This window comes from Malurus melanocephalus, unplaced genomic scaffold (assembly GCF_030028575.1).
Source record: "Malurus melanocephalus ecotype Western Australia unplaced genomic scaffold, MMel_1.1 scaffold_0, whole genome shotgun sequence".
Lineage (NCBI taxonomy): Eukaryota > Metazoa > Chordata > Aves > Passeriformes > Maluridae > Malurus > Malurus melanocephalus.
Genome location: NW_026623232.1, coordinates 4,161,028 through 4,182,575, shown reverse-complemented (window position 1 = coordinate 4,182,575; position 21,548 = coordinate 4,161,028). Strand labels below are relative to the sequence as shown.

General features: G+C 39.6%; 1 protein-coding gene across 1 annotated transcript in view; it reads right to left on the bottom strand.

The window, feature by feature from the left end:
• Window positions 1-7,160: 7,160 nt before the first annotated feature.
• MIPOL1 (mirror-image polydactyly 1) overlaps window positions 7,161-21,548 on the bottom strand; it is a 150,984-nt gene continuing 136,596 nt past the window's right edge. The window contains exon 12 of the mRNA XM_057367918.1: window positions 7,161-12,822. Coding sequence (XP_057223901.1) covers window positions 12,756-12,822 — 67 coding nt within the window. The 3' untranslated portion in view covers window positions 7,161-12,755. The remainder of the gene's footprint in view (window positions 12,823-21,548) is intronic.

Genomic DNA, 21,548 nt, shown 5'->3' with positions numbered 1-21,548 from the left:
TGCAAAATAGGATCACTAGCATTTCTTGGTATTACAATGTCACAGTGTCTCCACGTTGGTTTCAAAGCATGTAAGAGCATGTGGAGAGCACTACTGCAAAAGTTACAAAGCTATAGGCAATAGAGACTCGGGTTAGATAAGGGGCTGGCTGGGTGGAGCTGGTGAACAATGCACGAAAGTGCTTTTCTTTCACTGATCTTGGTTCAAATTAAGGTTAAATTCCAAGGGGAGTGTATTTTTCTCCCTCTCTCAACCTCTCTCTCTCTCTCTCTCTCCAGGAAGAGGTTTTAAAGGGCATCATTTTCAGTTAAAAAAAAAAAAAATCACAAAGAAAGATACATGTTAATACAAATGTAGCATTCCACAGAGGGGAGCCAAGAGCTGCGGGTGTCGCACCCACAGCTTTTATTCAGCCAAAGCGAGTTCAGCAGTTTCAGCACCTGGCAGGAGCAGGATTGATCCTGCTGTCGAGAAATGGCTATAGCAAAAGCAAGACCGCATACATGCCACAGAGTGTGTACAGAAAAAAAGCCGATATACCGGAGTGGGAAAAGGGATTGTGGGTATAATACGCAGAATTCAAGTAATTTTTACTAAAATAACACAGTTCTTAATTTCTGTGGCCCTTTACCTTTACCCTTGTAAAAACGGTGTTTTAACATCTAATCTATGCAAGTATTTAACAGAAGGAACTAGAATATGACTTTTTTCTATTAAATCTACAAAGCTTGGGGCTGTAACTAAAGGAAAATGCAACCAGGCTTCCAGGTAGCTACTCTTAGATCTGCTTTTGTCAGAGTGGGAAGTAAAAAGGAAAAAAAAAGTTGAATTGACTTCTTCACAAACTCCATAGAATTTATTTTGCAATCTGTACATAATAACTTTTCTGCTTTAGAGCCTGAGTTCTGGGACACTGAAAAAAAGTGCAACAGATTTTGTGTCCTTCCAAAGTCTGAAAGCAGAAACGTGGTCTCCCCTGTGATAAGAGCTCCCCAAAGTGCAGGGACAAAGGTGGCACACATTTAATGCTGGCTTTACTTTGGTATGACAAGAGCCCTTGAAATCAGTGGGGGAATCTGTGGTCTTGATCCTGTGAGATAGGGTAAGTTTGCTGTGGGGGAGTTCTTGGCTTTCAAAGGAGTCCACAGAACCTCCTCCCACTGACTCTCTTAGAGAGATGTAGTCAGCTCTGCCATTCTTAGGGGYGTTTGTCATCCCCGTGGCTGTTTTTGTCTTTCTTTAAAGGTATGTGAGACACAAAATATGTTAAATGCCAGCACAAACTACCATTTCCCTCTCGGTAGGAAGAGTGCCCCTCTATGCCACAAATGCAGTACACAACACAAAAACACAGAAGACAGTCTTTGTTTTCGGAGCTTTGTCTCTTTTGCCCTACCAAAATAGAATATTTTGGTTTACCAATACAATGAATTTCTTAATACTGACCCTCAGTAGCTCCTCATTACAATTAGAAGGCTGCAGCAWGGACTTAAGAATGGTTGCTTCATGTGTCTTATGGCTGTACAGTCCAAGGCAGCTGTGCTAGGTGTATTTCAAGCAGAATGTTAACATTCTTTGGAATACTTTGGTCAAAAATTAATGCTACTCCGTGTCAGCYCACTGAAACACTTCTTTTAAGTGTTGCAGAGCACAAAACATTGCTCAGTTGGGCAGTAGCGCCTTAGAATCCACCAGTGCCATAACTGATGATCAAATGCAGCCATTACTGATGGACCTGAAAGCTAAGTTATCATCTGGRTACTTCTCTAGACATGACAGCACAGACTGCTGTCAGGTAGGACAAAAAAGTGAATTTAGGATTCAGCCTCACAGATGCAAAGTGCCTGCCAAGGAGGGTGGGTACTCAGTGCTGGTATTCAACTCTGCAGTTTTGTTCCTGTGATATCCTTTCTTACATCTTTGAGTCTTATTTTTTGACCTTCTCCTTAACCAGCATCAGTGCAGTGTTTCTCACCCCCTTTTCATGAACAGTGCAAGATTACTCTTCCCACTCAGTGACTGACACCCCTTCCTGCCAGCCCTGCCTGCCCCTTGGCATKGCTCCCTCCCTGTCACACTCATGCCAAGAACAGCCTCGCCTCCCCTCTGAGAGCAGAGCAATATCCCAGCCCATCAGATTTGCCCCCCAAATCCCTTCTTTCCATTCACATTCCACTAACATTCACATTCCACCCAGCCACTATTCTCATCATCTTTTGACTTAGCTCGAATTACAGTATAATTAAAATCACCATGGAACACAACTAAACCAACAAGATTAACTACACAATCACTTTGGTTTGGGGGTTTTTTTTTGGTTTTTTTTTTTTTTTTTTTTTTTTTTTTTTTTTTTTTTTTTTTTTTTTTTTTCAGCTGCAGCCTTATGAGGCATCTACCTGGCTTCAGCAATTTTGACTTTCAGATGATTATGACAGGGATATACTTCTTTAATATTTGACAAGATTCATGGTCAAGCAACAAAACTCCAAGACATAAGCATCAGTATTAATGAAGCAGCATTCACTGAAATGAGCGTTCTACCTCTATTTTGCCATCCCCCCCCCCCGCCCCAGATGACTCTTTTATTAGTTTTCTGCCTCAGATAGATTTCTATCTAGTCTCTTCCACATCCAGAAGTTTTTAGGGAGGAATGAACCAAAAATGCACATACTCTGAAGGGCTATCTAGGGCTGACATTGAACATGAGGTCCTGGGGTGATGTTGTGCCTTAGAGAATGAGCGTGCTCCTAGAGATCAGGAATGTACACAGAAAGAGCATGGAGACATCAGCTCTATACAGACCATATCAGAGAGCAGGAAAAGGGTGTTGTGTCCAARTCAAGCATCTGCATGCCCAAGTTTATCCAAAAGAATGGTAATCTGCTCACAGTCCCCAGATACCAAAATGAGGAAGGATTTGGGGTAGTAAATTGCTCTTTGAGTTCTCAGGAAAAGGAAGCATAATGAGACATACTGGCCTGAAGTTGAAAGAAGACAGACTAGAAAACAAGATTCAGTAGATTATCTGTRGAGTCCKTCATCATGGATCTGTAATTCCCCAMACGTGTAGTTCCACCTGAAGGCCTGGGACTTTAGGTGTAACAAACCAAGGTGTACTGGAATTGACACAACTGTGGTTGATATCCAGCTTTCCTAGGGCAAGTGCACGAGGAAAGCAAGCRTAAGTCAAGAATGAGGAGCCTCCATCTCCTTTTTTATATGTTGATTCTATAGGGTTTCTCACATTTATGATGCACAATAGCTTTTCAAGCTTTTCAAAGCTTTTTCTTTGGGTTGAAATATGCTATATGCACATATTATAACCATCATAAACTGACATGGCAGCTAGCTAGATACCCCTGTAGTATATCAATCATTTAGGTAAAAGAGTAACTGAGTAGGAACTAAAGACATAACTTACAGGTTTTGCAAGGGGAGGGGGTGGGGCGGAAGGAGGGAACAGGACATGCCTATGACAGGTGGTGGTATATCTCCRACACATCCTGGGTCAAGAGGGTAATATGTGGCTCAGCCTGCCAGACCTCAGCTTGCTTTACTACTAGTGGAAAGCCACAGTCATAGCACCCAGCTAGACACCTGCAGCAGGTGGTTTTGGAAGAGCTGTAAGAGGATAAAACGTCAATAGCAGTGAAAGAAAAGAGACTTTTAATGAGATAATAGGTAGCAGGTCACTCAATAGCAACAGTCAGCTCTGCAGGAAATGAGGCTGTGTGAGGGTAAAGTTCTGGAGAAAACACCTTGTAACATGCAAAGCGAGTCATCTGCAGACCAGATTTCAATGAATGGAAAATTACAAGGATAATGCCATTACTGGGAAACAGGGTGGACTGTTACAACAGGCAGTTGTGGATTTGTGATATAGGACTATTGAGAAAAGACTTGTGGGATTTCAAAAAAACACCCACTGATGTAAGCGTATTTTCTTTAGGCACAGGCAGTTCAGATTTATAAGAGTCTCACTCTAGTGGTTGTTAGAGCTTTGGGGAAATAAAGTCATCATGAGCAGACAGGTAAAATGTGGAGGAAGCATGGCATTTAACTGCTTGAAAAGTTAAACTGAGCTGAGTTTCTTCATTATGGGATCAAAAAAAAGCAAAACTGCAAAGCTTTCTGGTCTTCATTCCAGCCTTGCTGTGGTGGCTGTCTCTGCATTCACACGTTTGGCGCTGTAGCTGTACAGACATGAGCAATGTCTATCCACAGATAGCCCTGCACACCCTCGGTCAGGCCTTTGCTTCACACRTTGCAGGATGAACGTGCACATCTTTGTCTTTGCTTCTCCTGCTCTTCAGGCTCTCAGGAGGGGAGTAAACTGCCATCCCAAAATACTATAAACAGGTGCAGTTAGTCCCACATGCAATGCCTTTGGGACAGAATAGTGGGACAGGGTAGTGAGCTCTATTCTGTGCAAAAGGCCAGGCAGGTGTCTGAAGAGCAAATTCCTGAGGCAAATTTCACTCAGGATGCACCTATAGTTGTGTTATGTTGTGGGTGTATTTTAAAAGCCACTCTCCCTTCTGCACAGCTGAACATTGCTGCAATTCACAAGAGCAAAAACCCAAAATCATGTAGGATGGTACAGTTCAGTTTTGTTGACTCTCCAGTACAGTTCATGGAAATTGTACACAGTTCTAGAGATTTTTCCATGGCCCTACAGGGAAATGTTAGTTTCCAAAGCAGTCCAACAGGGATATTATTTTTTTAAGGACTACAAAACTCCTTTTGTACATATAAAATTTGTTACTGGTACGATTTTATAGCTTGTCTTAAAGTARCTATTGAGCAAATAAATTACACCAAACAACAATATTGCTATATACAGGGCCTTACTTTCATTCATACAATGGCAAGTCATGATCTTGGWTAGCTGAGAATGAGTCCCTGAGAGCTGTAAATTAGCAAGGACTAGATCTTCCACACATTCCCAGTGSTCATCAGTCTGCTCCACTGAAAAGGCTGCAGCCCCTCGAGCTGTTTGCCACTGCCYTCCTACACAGAGCTGCCACACATCTGCCAGCCATACAACCACGCAGTGCCTCATCTAGGCCCTTCTGACAACTTAGGGACAAAATATCACTAAGTTTCCTTTTAAACGTGTCCTGAAATCTATTGATGAAAATTAAAGGGTTCAGATCCTATTAAATATAACTCAATATTAAGTATTTTGATACAACTTTTTGTGTCTTCTGCTAYACTTTGCTATACTGAGAAAACCTCAGCAACAGGACAACAGAGGTAGAGGGGACACTGCCAATTTTCATACTGATTATCTGCTGAACAAAACAGCTTATTGTTAATTAGAAATGTTTTATTTGAATTTTAGAACCAAGGGTAGCTTGTTCTATGAAACACAAATTTAGTGAAAAAAATGAACACAACCAAATTTTAACTAATTTTCTAGCCTTATGCTCACACACCAACCTTAACCTTTCTGAGACATCTACATTCAAATATTACAACAACTGTAATTTTTGACTTCCATCAAGTTTTTAAAGCTCCTATATGTAAGCACGGAAAAGAATTTCTGTCACTCATTGTAACAACTTTTCCTCCTTTTCTATGTCTGAAGCAGGCAAAGCTTCCACACGTGCATAATTGGATTTTACCCTATTCTTTTTTGTGTTCTGCTCAAAATTTAGTTACTATCTTGCACTGCATACACAGGTAGACTGTTAGTGGTGAGAGAAAACTTTCTTTATATAAAGTGGAAGAACAAAGCTGGTAATTTTATTTACCCTATTAAAACACCTAATTGGATGGTTTTAGTGCTATGAGCATGTACTGATGGAGATTATACTGTCGTTCTATTTCTACTCTAGTATACTTTCACAGACTGCATCTGAGTTGAGTATGTTTTATGAATAAGCTAAATATGCAAGAGAATAAATGAATTAACTTTTTGATTTTACTTAAGAGATATATGAAATCTTGTGTCTAAGCAATAGTACAACATCTAAATTGGTAGCAATATCCACTGAGACTCCAGTAGCCTCCTTTCTCATAGACTGATTTTTGAAAAGTTCATCTCTTTGATCACAAAACCTGTGAAATAGGGGCACCACATCAGTGAGTAAAATAATCAAGAACAAAGTCCTGTGGCTTCAGAAAATAAATTGGAGTAGTACCAAAGTAGCTTTTCAGTTTTGCACCTTAATATTTGATTTTTTATAGGTTTGTTTCTGAAATTGGTACTGTTAATACGTAGTTCACAAAGAAATAAAACAGTTTCCATCCGTTGAATTCTCTGTGAAACAGTTACATTTTTCTATACTGTGTGAAATGCAGGGGCCATATTMATGTGGCAGTATCAATCATCACAAATTTATGCAATGTATTGTGCAAGGGTGACCCTAACCTTGCCTTATCAGGGCCAGTGGGAAGCATTGTGACCAATTCTATTGGTTATATTTCTATTTCACCATATGAAAATGGATCTGCATCTGTCATGTTCAGAATCTGTTCAAACCAAGATGAACTTTTGTGAACGTGGCAGTGCATGGACCTTTGGCCCGAGGTCACCATGGAGGGAACATGCCCATGTCATGCCCCTGATGACAGCTTCTCAGAAAGGAGTGTGGCCCTTTGCAGCTGGMGACTGCTGGGGCAGCACTCCAGAGCATGAACACAACTGTAACGGTGCCTGTAGGGCTTGTGAACAGGGGATTTGCAGATTTAAAACAAAATATGGCCATTTCAATTCAAAAATTCTCAACTTTTTAGATTTCAGTAAAAGTTTTAGGTAAAACTTGAGAGAAAATAAAAGTGGTGATGTTTTTTGGCTGCTGAAGGGTTTTTTTGTTTGTTTTGTATTTGGTTTTTGTGTGGTCTTTTTTAAAATTAGACTAAACATTGCTCTTGCTCTTCCTTTCTGACAAGGGAAGGAAAAGAAAACCAATTCCAGGTTAAAGGCTGCTTTTCTTTTTCCTTAASCTGTTTTATTTCATCAGTTCAGTAGAGCTTTTCAGTCTATTTTCTTTCTTGCCTGGCTCTGCACTCACCAGCAGTGTTAGTACTTACTCCTCACAGTACATAGTAGGGCTAAGAGTAAAGCACTGCAGGATTTGGCCCCACTGTTACTGTGTTCCATTAATTTTACAACCAAGTCTTGGCTACCCACATAAAGCCCTAAATTCTGAAAACACTTCTGGCTTTGTATTTCTGACATTTAGTTGAACAGAGTTACCAGGTACATGCTACCTTAAAATTGATTGTTAATGACAATACTTTACAATTAACAATAAAAAAACCCACACTCCAAACCCAGCTCCTTTTGCAGACTATTTTAATAAAGGGATTATAAAATACAAAAGAGAGAGAGACAGGTAACCTGAGATGCAATTTTGGAATGCAAACTTTTAGTTCAAATGTGCAAGCTAGAACTTAACAAATGTTTAAAATATTTGAGTTTGTCAAATGGTGCCAAAATAAACCATGTCTTTTCTAAAGACTACATATTTAGCTAGGCACTGGCAATGTAAATCTTTCAACCATTTCAAGTATTTGTTTAAAAGCCTCCCAGAACACGTGGGCTCCCAASAAAACTGAAGAATGAAATGTTTAGAACACTGAAGCCCAACAGCTGACTTATAATCGACCTAATACGAGAACACTACTTTGTCTTTTTGAACTTGTGAATACATTTTATTTACCAATGCATGAGAAGAACAAACAGAGAAAGTCCAGTTCTGCAGACCTGATGTGAAACGGTGCAGCGATAAGAGTCAGCACATGCAATGCTGGGATCGCCGGTCAGTGATTTCATGTGCTTCACAGTTTATTCTTGCRTGGAGGAAAATCTTCAGGGGTAGAAGATAAGAAGAAAACCCAACAAAACCAACAGCCTTATTCTAATTGAAGGAAATAAAGGCACAGAAAAATCCTGACATTTAATAGTAAGTTCATTGTGTATATGGATTAAAGATGTTACAACTCTTGACCACCTGGTAAGAATAGATAAAGTCAATCTAGTAAAACAGCTGGTGATTTGGAATAAAGAAATAAATAAATGTGCACATGACAACATACTGACCACTAAACCATTTCAATATGATGGCTTATTTATAAAAACAGTTCTAATATTCCTTTACATTAATGATTAACCAATGGATCTTAATTTGTTGTGAATATATTTAAAGAGGAATCAGTCTTCAGCTATGGGACTCCACTAACAAGACTGAGCTGGCTTTGAACTTTTCAAATATCAGCAGCTTTCCCAACACTAGCACAGAAAGTCATGCCGCCAGTTTTCAGCTGTGGGCTGCATGAAAAATAGTACTAGAAGACTAAAGGTCCACAGTTMTTTTCTGTTAAAGTTGATTTGTCACAATATTGTTAATTAGCGAGGGCTTAGGGAAGGCTTACTAGGAATATAATTACAGTGCTGAAAAGCATTAATAATGCTCTTATCCCGAGCCAACATGATGCTATTTACATATTTTACCCTGGCATATACCAGAAATGGCTCCCAATGCATGACGTGCTGCTGAATCATCAAGAGAAAGCCACAAAATCTCATAGGGAAGGACATTTCTGAGTATCTCTGTTCTATTCAAGACAGCAGGGACCCTAATGTGACCAGTAATTATGGCAAGCCACTTTCACCATGAAGTGTTTTTCCGTCGGGAGGGAAATGAATCGCTGTTCCTGGTACACAATCAGATGCRATCTCATCTTTCTCACAATTATGAGGACAGAAGTGACAATTGCATTTGTCTGCTACATGGGAGCAGGCTTCTTTTCACTTTCAGAGCTCTGACAGATATCAATCAGTTCTCAGTGAATAAACCATATGATAAGCCCATTATTAACCCATATTAGCATTAGCACTTATTTCTACTCACCAGAGCAGAATTCCTGCCCTCATTACACTGAAAGGCAAAGGTTAGATTGGGCTCAACAGGACCAGAAATTCAGCTGAGAGCATTAAAAGTTTCCATTACCAGACCTGTGTGACTTTTGCTGCTCACTTCAGCAGGTGAAAAAGTGAAAGTCCTTTGACATTGGCCACACAGATACTTTGGCAAACTTCCTGGAGGAGCCCAGGAACCTCTTCAGGGCCTGCATACCTTTAATGACAGTCACTAAGGAATTTGCCAAGACCACACACCAGGTTGTTGGCAAGGATGAGAGAGAACCCAACTGGTTTTGAATCTTTCTACTCTCAACACAGTGCATTTCTAAAGGTCCTTTCTAAAGAAGAAAAACATTTCCAGCTGCATTTTAAAAATCAACACATCTGATTTAATTATGATTCAAATATATGTGGCTACATTTGTCATTTATGACAAAACACCCTAACTTAAATTATCACTGAATTCCAGGCTGCTTGGTGCAAGACAAAAGACAGAGTCAGGAACTACTTTTTCACCTTAAGTACAACGTGTCAAAAGGAAAATTATGAAGCAAATCTCTCACTTAATTTTACCGAATCAAGTATTATCTGCAACCAGATGTATCTGACATCAAGCCTGCTCGATAGCTTTTGCATGGCCCATCCTGCCTTCCCAAACAAAGCCAATGGACACAAGAGGCTGGAGGTCAAACAGTCCGGCTGTGTAAAGTCTGCATTCACAAGATTATTCACTTGGATGCAAAAATGCGTGGGGAAAGGTGAGGAGCTCTTGACACTCCAAGGAAAAGGAGGAACTTAGCACATTCATGCATGGAGAACAAGCTCTGGTTTAGTAAAGTTGCATTATCAAAGCAGCAAACAACTTCCTCATCAAAGCTGCCAAGCAATGAGAGAGATCTTTACATTGAAAAATAAGGAGTTCAAAGTTAAATTAAAACAATGTGTGAGAATAAATATTTCATTTTCACAGTGAAGGAAAAGCTGCCATAATGTCCTACAGGGATCTTTGTCCCAGAGGCCATGTTTAATGTATATAATTATGAAATCACCTTGAAGAGGGGGTTAATTTGGAAATGGCAGTGTTTCATATCAGCACATTCAGCATGGAGATGCTGATGATACTTTGCTACTCTGAGTATTAAAGAAGAGCTGTGAGAAGAGATGGGACAAGAGCTCATGGTCACGAGGCAATGCTAAAACAACAGGTGATATTCAGCACCCATAAATGCTAAGCTATTCAGGAAACAGCTCTCTCTTCATACAATCTATGATCAGCTCCAAGCTGACAATTACAACTGAGGAAGCAGATCTATAGCTGTTGTTTTTTAACTRTAGAAATATGAATATCAATAAATAATCTATCATAAAGAAAGTCCAGTGCTAGAAGTGATTACAAATAGCATAGAGAATAAAACAAACATCATTACGACAACCATTAAAGTCACATTTTGTCTGTATTTTGAACACTAGGCACAAATCTGGTTGCATCTCAGTAAAAGCACTGCAGAGCTGAAAAAAACCTAGATTAGTATGACAAGGCCAATTAAAAACGTGACACAACTTTAAAATTTAGAGACTGGGGATTCTCTCTGGAAAAGAAAACCAGAGGGAAATGATGCCAAATATGTAAAATCACAAGGGACATAGAAACAGTATGAATAGGGAATGGTTCCTCACCGTTTCTCTCATACAAAAACTAGGTGATAGCAAATGAATAGAGCTGGTTCATAACGGAAGAGGAAGTATTTCTTCACTCAATGCATCATTAACTGCATAAGACCTTGTGACAGGAACGAGTAGATACTAAAAATTTAAATGGATTAAAAAACAGGTCATGAAAAAATGCTGCTAAAACAGATACCACCTCTAGCTAGAAATTGCTGGGACACCAGATGGGATAGTGGTCACTAATGCTGGCCTGATTTTATGCCCTTTCCTAARCATCTTCTATTTGTTATTGCTGAATTTTGGGCGTTGGTCTAACATAGTATGGTAGTCCTGCCATTTTTGTCTTTATTCCTTCCTCACTACTTCCTTAGAGCAGAAATGGTTCAACAGCGCTGGCAGCTCAGGAGATCATGTCATGCACTTAGTGCACAAAGCTCAGTGAGGACASCAGGACAACGAGCAGCACATGGGAGATGGTGAAGGGGCTGGAACCTGGGGGGTGACAATCCTCTGGTTTGAAAGCACTAAAATTTCTTCCCACTGAAGAGATGTGGGGGAGAGGCTCCAGACTCACTGGCTATCTTAGGATTGACCAAAGGTCAAAAAGGGGCACTTCAGAAGTTTCTAGAAGTGACTTGGGTAAATGGGGCTGGGAGGGATGCTACTTATCTCCCTACAAGAGGTTAGGTTTGGTCAACTGAAACTAGGAGGGGCTAAGGTCTGCAGATGAGGGAAGTTTAACATGTAAGTGTTTGAAAGAAAAAAACCAGAAATTAAAATGTCTCTCTGCACTCAAAATTAAAATTTCATTTTCTCCAGACAGACTGCACTATTCCAACATCTGTACAAGCAAGCGTTAAGAGGGACAACCATGTAAAAACATTAAACACAAAGCAAATAAGGCAAGTGGAAGCCTTAGGAGTTACATCCACCTTGGCTGCATTGGTTGGTCCTGAGAACAGACTAAAGCCCAGCTGGCTCCCGAGATTCTTYACTGAATTTGGGGTGCTCAGAGATTACATCTGCCTTCTTGAGCAGGTTTATATGAGTGCTGACCTGACTACTCACACAGGGAGATGGCTGGGTCACAAACGCAACTCTAAGTTCAAGTCTCCTGTATCTGTAAGGTCTATAATGTCTGTGTACCCCACATTTTCCTCCTCTGCCCTCAGTTTCTCCCCTTCCTGTAGGATTCCATGCTTCAGCCTTTGAGTTAAGTCTTAGGGTGCTTCGTGAGTAAAAATAGGAGAGGATTGGCAGTTTGGCCTTAAAACTAACCTGGATGTCACTCCTGCACTGCAGAGCAATCAGAGGTCTGGAAGAAGCAGGCAAAAAGTCCTGTAGGAAAGGCATGAGTAAAGGCAAATACAGAAAAGGTGAATTTTTAATTTACAAGATACTTTCTGAATATGTAAGAGGTTTTCCCTCATAGAAAAGGACAAAGGMCTGATTAAAAACAACACAGGAAACTTTCTGCACTGTCTGACATACTGTACAATGTCACAAGGCTTTCATGTTGCAATTTATTAAACTGTATTTCCAGTGTAACCTAACTGTAAATTTCTTTTTAATGTACACYGAAAATGCCATGCACTAGCATTTCAACTAGCTATTCAACTGTTATATAAAGCTATACATTTATCCTGCCCTTTGATGTAGCCACAGTTACTAGCTGCAATTCAATAGGCTGAGAGTAAGGAGGAAAAAATACCCAATATTCCATCTAGAGATATTTCTTGAATGCCAACCTACTTTATCAATTAATATATTTAACATGTAAATACTGGGCTATTTGCAGTCTCACAAATGAAGTAAGGGATTTAAATTCTGAAACTGTTTTGCAGCATTTTCAACTTGAAGCCTGCAGTATTTAGAAAAATGATCAAGCTGTGCCTTGCAGCAGACTACAGACTACTAGCACTGAGAGAACAGACTGTTAAAATAAGCATCAACATAATTTTTCACAATACACAATGCCACAATGCATCTGCTTAAAAACAAATACATGTTTGCAGTGAAACATTTCAACAAATCAGAGAACTCAGCAGCAAAGTAGTTAAACATTTATGATTTGATTTTATCTCGGCTTGGAATGTCGCTGGAGTGTCCCACTTCTAACAACTGTTTGCTAAGTTAAGGCTTCAGTGTTTACACAGTGCTGAATGAAGCAGCCTGGTCACCAGATGTGAAAGCTTCCTTAGACTACAGCTTTCAATCAGATCAYGGTCCTAATGGTCCCTGCTCCAACCTTCTTCCTCAGGACGTCCACCAGCCTTTCCAACCTGAGAGGGGGCAGGGGAGAGGGAGAGGAGAGAAAAAAAAAAGGAAGCTAATGTTAGGAATGTTCTGGCTGAAAGAGACAGTGTTTGCACTGAACCAAGCTGTCCTGGTGGTGGTCACGCTCAGAAACAAAGCACTACTGTAAAAGACAGACATTAAGGGAAAATGCAGACAACTTAACGAAAAACTTTTTAACCTACAACCCAACCCATTTGCAGTCAGTGATATACATCAACTCACTTTTCCTTTGTAGTGTGTGCAGTCTCTGAGGTCCCTGTGTGGCATTAACACAAAACTCTGTGCAGCAATCCTGTGGTACACATATACTTGGGTGTAAGCAGAACAATTAACTTTTGCACTTTTAGAAATATCAGTTGTCCATGGCTCTTGTTAAATGTAGCACTAAACTGTTGTTTCCCCTTAAAAGATATCTTGCTCATTATCCAACAGAAACTTTTATTGTCCAGTTTATAAATTTGTATCCAAAAGCCGGTGTGTTTTATGTAAAAAAATTTTTCAAATCACTCAACAAGCCAAGCTTCTGACGACATGGATGATGATATTTTGAAGGTGGCCTGCAAGATTCTTGTGTCAATGCAACTATAGAAAAATTAACAGTATGAATAAGTAGGACAGAGAGGTGCCCAATCCTCTCTTAGTTTTAAAACACAGGTTATAAACATCTCACTTGCTTATTTTGATCTTTTMTTTTTGTTAAAGTATGTAGGCAAAGGAAAAGGACTAAATTTGTTCACAATTTTGCATCTGCACACATTTATCTTCAGCATTCAAGAAATCATGCATTCAAGCTATTTCTTCAATTTGTGTTTTATGGTATCCTTCAATGAAAGCTCTCCCTGCTTAAAAGCACAAGCTGCGTGTAGCAGAACACTTTTGGAGCCATGTCCAGGATATTATACACACAGCTTCCAAATAGATAATCAGAGTTGCAGGTTTAAACATCTGTATTCATTGTAACAAAGTTGAATTTTTTTTCTTATCTGAAAAGACAATTTTGATTTGTATTTTTTTAAAATATATTATACAACATGAGAAATGCGATAGGAAATAAAAATAACACAGCTTTATCAAAATTGCAAAATGCATTTTATCTCATGAATGCATTAGTAACTTCAGTGCATGTAAACTGGTCAACATGGATTTATTGCCACAAGTCATGACTAATGCACTCGGTACGTATTGAAACACTCTTGTTTTTCCAGGAACCACCAAGCACGATGAAACTACACCTTTCATTGTACTCACCAGGTGACTTAATTCCTGAAATGAGATTAAGAATTCACCACCCAAATGTAATCATCAGACACCAGGAAAAGTATGTGGAAAGTTCAGCTAGTTCTGGCTGTTCCACAGGGACTCTGAGGGAATTAACAAACCGGTGAAAAACTGCTGCTTAGGCTCTTCTCTCCCTTCAGTTTTCCAATGGTCACTTTTCTTTCTTAACCAACTTAAGCATTTTCCCTTGGTTTTGTAAAATAACATTTACTGCACTTCTTCATCTTTATGGAGGCAGCACCCAAACAGCCATAACTCAGTGCGGTCAGTCCATGCAAGTATGAAGTCAGGGATTTCATAAGTTACTTGTTTCTGAAAGTCTCACATGGATACATCAATGTTTTCTGAGCTCTAAGGATTTTAACTCACTCACTAATAGGTCACAATTTCATCATCTCTTATTGGGAAGTTCCCCTGTTAAATCAGTTGTCAGTCCACRTGCAATTTCAGAAAGCAGTGGCAGATTAGTTCTCGCTCAACAGCACGTGTATTCAGAAGCATGGCAGCTTTCTCAGTCATTTTAACTCTTGCTGGAGGTCTCTTTCACACTAGCACCCTCTCTAGTGTGCTTCAGAGACATAAAAGCACTGGAGAAACATTTCRAACTGTTTGGACAAACAGAAGGTTTTGGCTGAAAGTTGTTTTTCTGGGAGACAGCATAAAACCAGTAAAAACTGAGATCATGGCTTATTTCAATCACCGTTCATTTAAAAAGAAATACTGCACGGCTTATACAAGAGATGGGGGGAAAATGACTTCAGTAATTGAGGCTCCTTTAGGGGACACACGAATTGGAGGTCACAGCTTCCACATTGTCCTAAGACTGGGTTTTGATGTGCACCACTGTGTGACCAAGGAATGGCACTGCACACCAGAGCAGCACGAGTTAGCGAAGAGCTGCCCATGTTTGAAGAGAAATACCACTGGGATGAAAGTAGCTGTCTTCTGTTTAACCTTGAAAGTGTCAGGCTTCATTGAAAATAATGAGCCTTAACAATCATAGTTGCTGCTTTTCAAATGAATGATGACTGAAATCATCAAAATGAGGTATTCCTCACCAAATACAAACCATGCAGAGGTTATTTGCCTTTTGTTTCAGTCATTTGTAGATTTGCAAATTTATTTCTTCTTTATTAGAAGGAAAAAAAAAAGGTAGCAGTGGATTAAGATATTGTACCTTGGAAACAGATTGAAGTAATAATGTAAAAGAGAAATTGTAACAGCTATTTATAAGATAAAATAACAGAGGGCAAAATTTACCCCTACACAGACACAAGACCCAATATACCACTGAAATCCCACTTAAGCCTACAAAATAATGCTATGCGCTGAATCAGTGGTTAATAACTCTTGATACAGGCCTCAGGGGGCTTTTTGGAATGATAATCCTGGACTCTTTGTTCACCAAGGGCCCAACTCTGTCATCCCAACTCATACTAAGCAACGTTTTCTTTGTGAGTAATAAAAGGCAGCTGAAAAGGCCGTTGGTGCCAATGAGGTGCTACCTGAGAGGGGTGAGGGTGGCAGAGCCAGCCCTTGTGGATAAGGCTCTGTGCCCAGCCCAGGGGTTACTGTCCCTTTGGACACTCAGCATTCTAATGTGGAAAACTSCAGTAATAGTTTTATACCTCAAGGCCAAAGGTGACTTAAACAGAAGAATGTAAGGTTCTGGGAAACAGTCTCAGTGTTTGCAGGATTTTATTAAAAATATGGAAAACACTGACCTGAAGAAAGCAACTTCKGTTACTTTGTGTAATTTCACCAAATTTTACTTAACTGAAAGCAGCACTGACTACATTTGATTGTATTGTAAGACAAAGATTTAACAAATGACATTTGTTTTATTGCTTGTGAAGAGTCCTCACAAGACAAATTAAATGTGCAACATGGCACTTTCTCCTGAGATGTAAGCATGGACACTCACTGAATTAGCATCTCATGAAGCAACTGAAGAAGTCATTAAAGAAGAAAGTATTTGGGTTCCTATTTTAGACCAGAGAGAAGAATAACAAATACGGTGGGTGGGTCACTCTGTTGTAGTGCTGAGGGTGCAAATGTGCAAGGGCAGAAACCTTTTGGAATGTGTTACAGAGCCTCCTAAGGCCTCACTCCCCATTCTCGCACATTTCAATTTCTTCCTTAGAAATTTTGAAAATTGCAGTAGGTGGCCTTCATTATTCTTGGTACTTCAATACTCCTCGAAAATCCGTCCCTTATCAAATCAATTCTCTCACCAAATGCCACTTCAGCATTCTCCATACAATTATTGCATGCATGCAAGTAAAGTGAGCACAGAATGACATAAAAAATACAGGAAAYACTATGGATTCAGATGGATAGGTACAATTTTTATTAGTTTATCGATTTGCATATATCCAAAAGCAAAAAGGTCACGTCCTTTTCATGATAGATGGAATTTGCATTAATGAAAATCACAAAGATGAGGGCTAGAAATATTCTTTATCTACACTACATACTTCTGTAATGCTCATCTTAATGCTTCCATGAAATAGAAAAATTAAATAAAACACACAATTTAGGAAAGGGACGCCTGGTCTACCATTATTTTTAAGTTAGCAAAAGATGCAACATTAAGAGTCTTGAACTGCAGTGGCTTAATGTTTCCTCTCTACAAATTTGGAATGAAACAGTTGAATCTGTGTTCTAATACAGAAATAAAAAGGTTTCTATAARGGACTTGCTGCTATGATATTACTGGTTTAATCATGTCCTTTTAAACGTGTTGCTAAGTTTTAAGAAGATCCTCATCTCTAGAGTAAAATGACCTAAAAAGTAACATTGCTAGGTAAATCTTCTCCAGTACAAATTCTCAACCATTCTCAGCTCCTCTCCCAGCTATTTCAAACTGTGTTCCCTTGTCACCTACACACAGAGCTGTCAATGCCTGGATGGGGCGCATCCTGTTATTACACAGCTCCTGAATTGCCTGAGAATCTGCTCTAACTTTTAGCAAAGGCTTTACTCCTGTGAGTAAAAATACTTTTGGTTTTGGACTCAGTCTCCATAAAGCAGACTGAAAATCCTTACTGACAGAGACAATCTCAGTTTGTTCTGAGAGMCCAGAAGCTGAACAGATCAGTGCAAGTGCGTTACCTACAACTCTACTGCTCAGTCATGCACATTTTTGGCTTGCTCTCCYCTTTCACGTATTCTGCTGAAGAAGTCAAGCTCTAACCTGTAGCTTGGGATCAGTAAAAACTCTGCAACTGTGTAAATCCACAGAGATAGATTCATCCTTCTACCCTGCTCCATCTCTGGTCAGAGGAGCTTCCAAAGGACAGCAGTGGCCTTTACTCCCAAGGTCTGACTAKGACACTTATACAATCACAGAACTACCTTTCCCCAGAATCATGGCCCAGAAATAGACAAAATGGACACCCAACTGACAGAAAAGGGCACCCTTCAAGTAGCCCATGTCCTAATCTGCAAAGCAATACATAGACTAGCCGAAAACAATAGTTCCTACCTGCAAATGGAGGAGTTAAGTGATAAAAACAAAACCATCCTGGATTTTGAAATGCTTTATAAAGGCTTATAAACCTAAGCTATAACCCTTGGTTATCTTTCCAGTAGATAAGATTAGGCTCAGGCTACGAAGATGGCCTTACTTGTGTGATTTCTGGCTTCTTGTGGAATGTGTTTTGCTGACACTAACTCCCTTTAGAAACCAAGCATTTGAAAATATATTAGATAAATAAAATAAAATGCATCGTCCAAAAGCACTCCAGGCACTTTAGCAGTAGAGTTCAGTGAATGATTGTTTGGTGAGTGGTCATACAAAGAAATTCACTTAATTTCATTTAGAATAAAATAACTCTTTCCCTCTCCTTTCCTTCAGTTTTCCTTTCCTTAAACTTCATAAAATCCTAAATGGTGTACTTGTTTTCAAGCATTTTCTGTCAATTCAAGGAAACAAATGTCATAGAGAAGAGAGGCTGCTGTGACACTGGTCTTGCTCAGAAACCTGTCACTTGGATCATTTACTCAAGAGGCTGGAGGAAACTGGTTCAGCTCCATTATCTGCACAGGGGAACTGGACCCCAGCTGCTTCCTTCTCAAGGGAATAGCACTGTGCTAACGCTGAGTGTTGGGGTGGCTTCTTCTCAGTTTCAAAAATGGAGGCTGCTCTGATTGAATAAAATACTGAGGTATTCACTGTTTTGAAGCTTGTTATAGAGGGTTTGACCTCACAGCACATGAACCTATCTACCATGCTGCACAGCCGTCACCCTCTTACTCCTGGCTGATTCAGTGAATTTTTAATTATTCTTATTTCCCAACTGAGGTATTATTTTTGCCACCTCGAAAGCCTGCCTTTTCAATAATAAATTTTATCATCTCACTAAAAATCAYTGCTCATTGAATTTAATGATCTGTAACAATTCCTTCATAAACCCTCATAGTGATAAAGACCAGATGTGGCTCCAATGCACAGGTTGCCTCTCTCTTAGTAAAGTTCCCTCTGCTTCTTTTGGATCAGAGACTGGGTGTGTTTCTAAACGGCATGCTGGAGTTCAGCCATGATTTTGAACCTGATACCAAGTAAAATTCAGTTCCCTGAGTGAGACAGGTGGTTGAACTCAATGGTCCTTTCTGGTCTTAAAACACAAGTCTTAGAGWCTGATTTAGCAGCATCAGCGAGCTCTAAACTGTGGTAGACCGCAGTTGAATCTAATCACGACAGRCACTGCCGCCAATTCCTGCCTGCCCAACACTGTTTGTAATGTCACTCCAAAAAGTGTGTTCCRTTAAATGTACAGGCCTTAAATTTGGCAGGATAAACCATTCTGCCTCTGAAAAGCACTGTCACCAAACAAGCATTCCTATTAAATCCCTTTCAGCATCTTCTCAGTCCAAAAGAGTAATTCTGTATATGATTAAACTTAGAAGCAAATACAGCCAGTTGGGCTCCTGACAGCAGACATATTTCAAAATAAACCTGGCTTACACAGGCCTTGGCTAAAATATTAAGCCTTTATCTGTGGTCCACAATAACTAATCTTGTCAAACTGTTTGCTCTCTACCTTCTGTTTGGAAGATTATGAGCTAGCTCACCATTACTATTCACCTTGTCCCATCACTAGCAGCAGGAAAAGTGAGCAGTAAACACAGTTGGTCTATTTTGACAACATTTCACCCTACTTTGCATTGATGTAGATTGTTACACATTACAGGATAACCCAAAATCAGGACTGTTTCTATCATTCCTTTGCTTTCAAATGCTTGCTAAGGACAGCATACACTGATTACCAAAAATAAATGAGCTTCTGAGAAAGAAAAATAAACCCTGAAACAACTACTCTGTATTTCAGTCCCTTGAAACCTAAAACATGTTCTATAGATCAGGCTCTTCCTATTGGATGGACCATTCACATCTGAGCATGTGGCTGATAYCAGAGATAAAAAATAAAACCAGCTGAAATGAGGAAATATTGGCATATTTAAGGTCAAATGATGCACATCAGATTCCTCAATCAGATTACCAAATTTCCTTTATTACTCCAGCTTGAATACAACAGTTTATACAGCAATTTTATGCAAAGTTTACTACCTAAATTTGTCCAGAAAAACCTTTTTTATACCTTCTTCCATCAGCTTGAATTAATTATAGCATTGACAAGTGCTGTTTCCACACATTTGGTGGCACAGCTGACCTCTTTTTTAGGAGAAATTTTGACATGGGAGCCTACTCCTTACAGTGTACTCCTTACATTTCCGTGAAGTTTGTGCTGACATGAACAGGAAAGGGTCTCCTGGATTTTCTTGCCAAATACTTTCTGGAAGTCTCTGTCATCTTCTTATGGAAAACTAGCAGTTTTACCTTATGCTAACATATCTTCCCCATATTCTGCCATAGTATTTATTCATTTGAAGAGGGAAAAATACAAATTCCTAAAAACTCCTGCCCCTTGGTAATGATATTTGGTATCATTAAAGTGCCATGAATCACAAGCATATTATTGTGTGTCTGAACTGTTTCTTATATTCTTGAGAGCAATAAAATCTCAGATCTGGGTTCCTCATGTGCACAAACTTAATAATAATAAAAAGTATCCTGCTGAATTAGAGCCTAAAATTGCTGAATACAGAGCCATTTTCTCTCAGCTTTTTTATTTGGGCTCTGAACTATGTCTGGCAACAGCTTGCCAGTTTTCTTATACTATATTCAACAGAAATGATTTCAGGAGATGAGAAAATTACCTCCTTTATAGAGGATTTTGGTTTGTTTTAAATCCATCCTCAGGAAAATTTAAAAGCAATGTCAAAAATTTATAATCTAAAACAAACAGTTTCAAATTTGCCCAAAATGGATAGTTAGGGTTCATTTACAGATTGGCAGAGAATGGGGTTATTAAGAGACTCTAAACATTTAAAGTACCAGTCTGAAACCACCACATTACACCTTCTTGCAATTTAGACTTCTTGTAAGGTCAGGTCTGAACCTCTCAGCTGCCTATTCCAAGCGAGTCTCAGCTCCTTCAGATGTGCTCTGGTCAAGTCCTGTTTACAATGAGTTTGTACAGCTGCAAATGCTGATGTACTGTGGTGGTGGTTTTGGCTGGGGTAGAGTTAATTTTCTACACAGTGGCTGGTATGGRGCTGTGTTCTGGATCTGTGCTGAGCACAGGTTGATAATACAGAAATATTCTTGTTATGGCTGAGCAGGGCTTACACAACAGAGCCAAGGCCTTTTCTGCTTTCTGTACTGCCAGGCTGGCAAAGAGGCTTGARGTACATGGAGGRTTGGAAGGAGRYACAGCTGGGACAGGTGACCCACACTGAYCAAAGGGATATTCCAGACCACACRACATCATGCTCAGTATATAAAAGGAGCAGGAAGGAGGAGGAAGGGGGGGATGTTCAGAGTGATGGGGTTTGTCTTCCCAAGTTCTGYGTGACACAGCCCYGCTCTCCTGGATATGGCTGAACACCAGCCTGCCATGGGAAGCAGTGAATTAATTCCTTTTTTCATTTTGCTTGCATGTGCAGCTTTTGCTTTTCCTATTAACCCATCTTTATCTCAACCCACAAGTTTTCCAGCTTTTACCCTTCCAATCCCACTGGTGAGGGAGTGAGTGAGCAGCAGTGTGAGGCTTGGCTGCTGGCTGGATTCAACTACAACAACTATTCAGGCTGTATCTGAAGTACATCCCATCAAAGCACAGCTCTGGCAAACTCCGTAACATCAACAAGAAAGACAAGATGAACTTTTTTCCTGATTCCACAAATTTTTTAAAAAACCCAATGCAGACTAGATGGCTCTTAGCATCCCTCAATTATGTTCCACCTCCCTGAGATGGTTCCACTCTTCACCAAAGTTAATCTGGAGCTTGTGGAGAGAAAATTCTTTCCTATAAACYATCATCAAATTCTTCCACATTAAAAATACATGGGCTTGTTGTATTTTGTC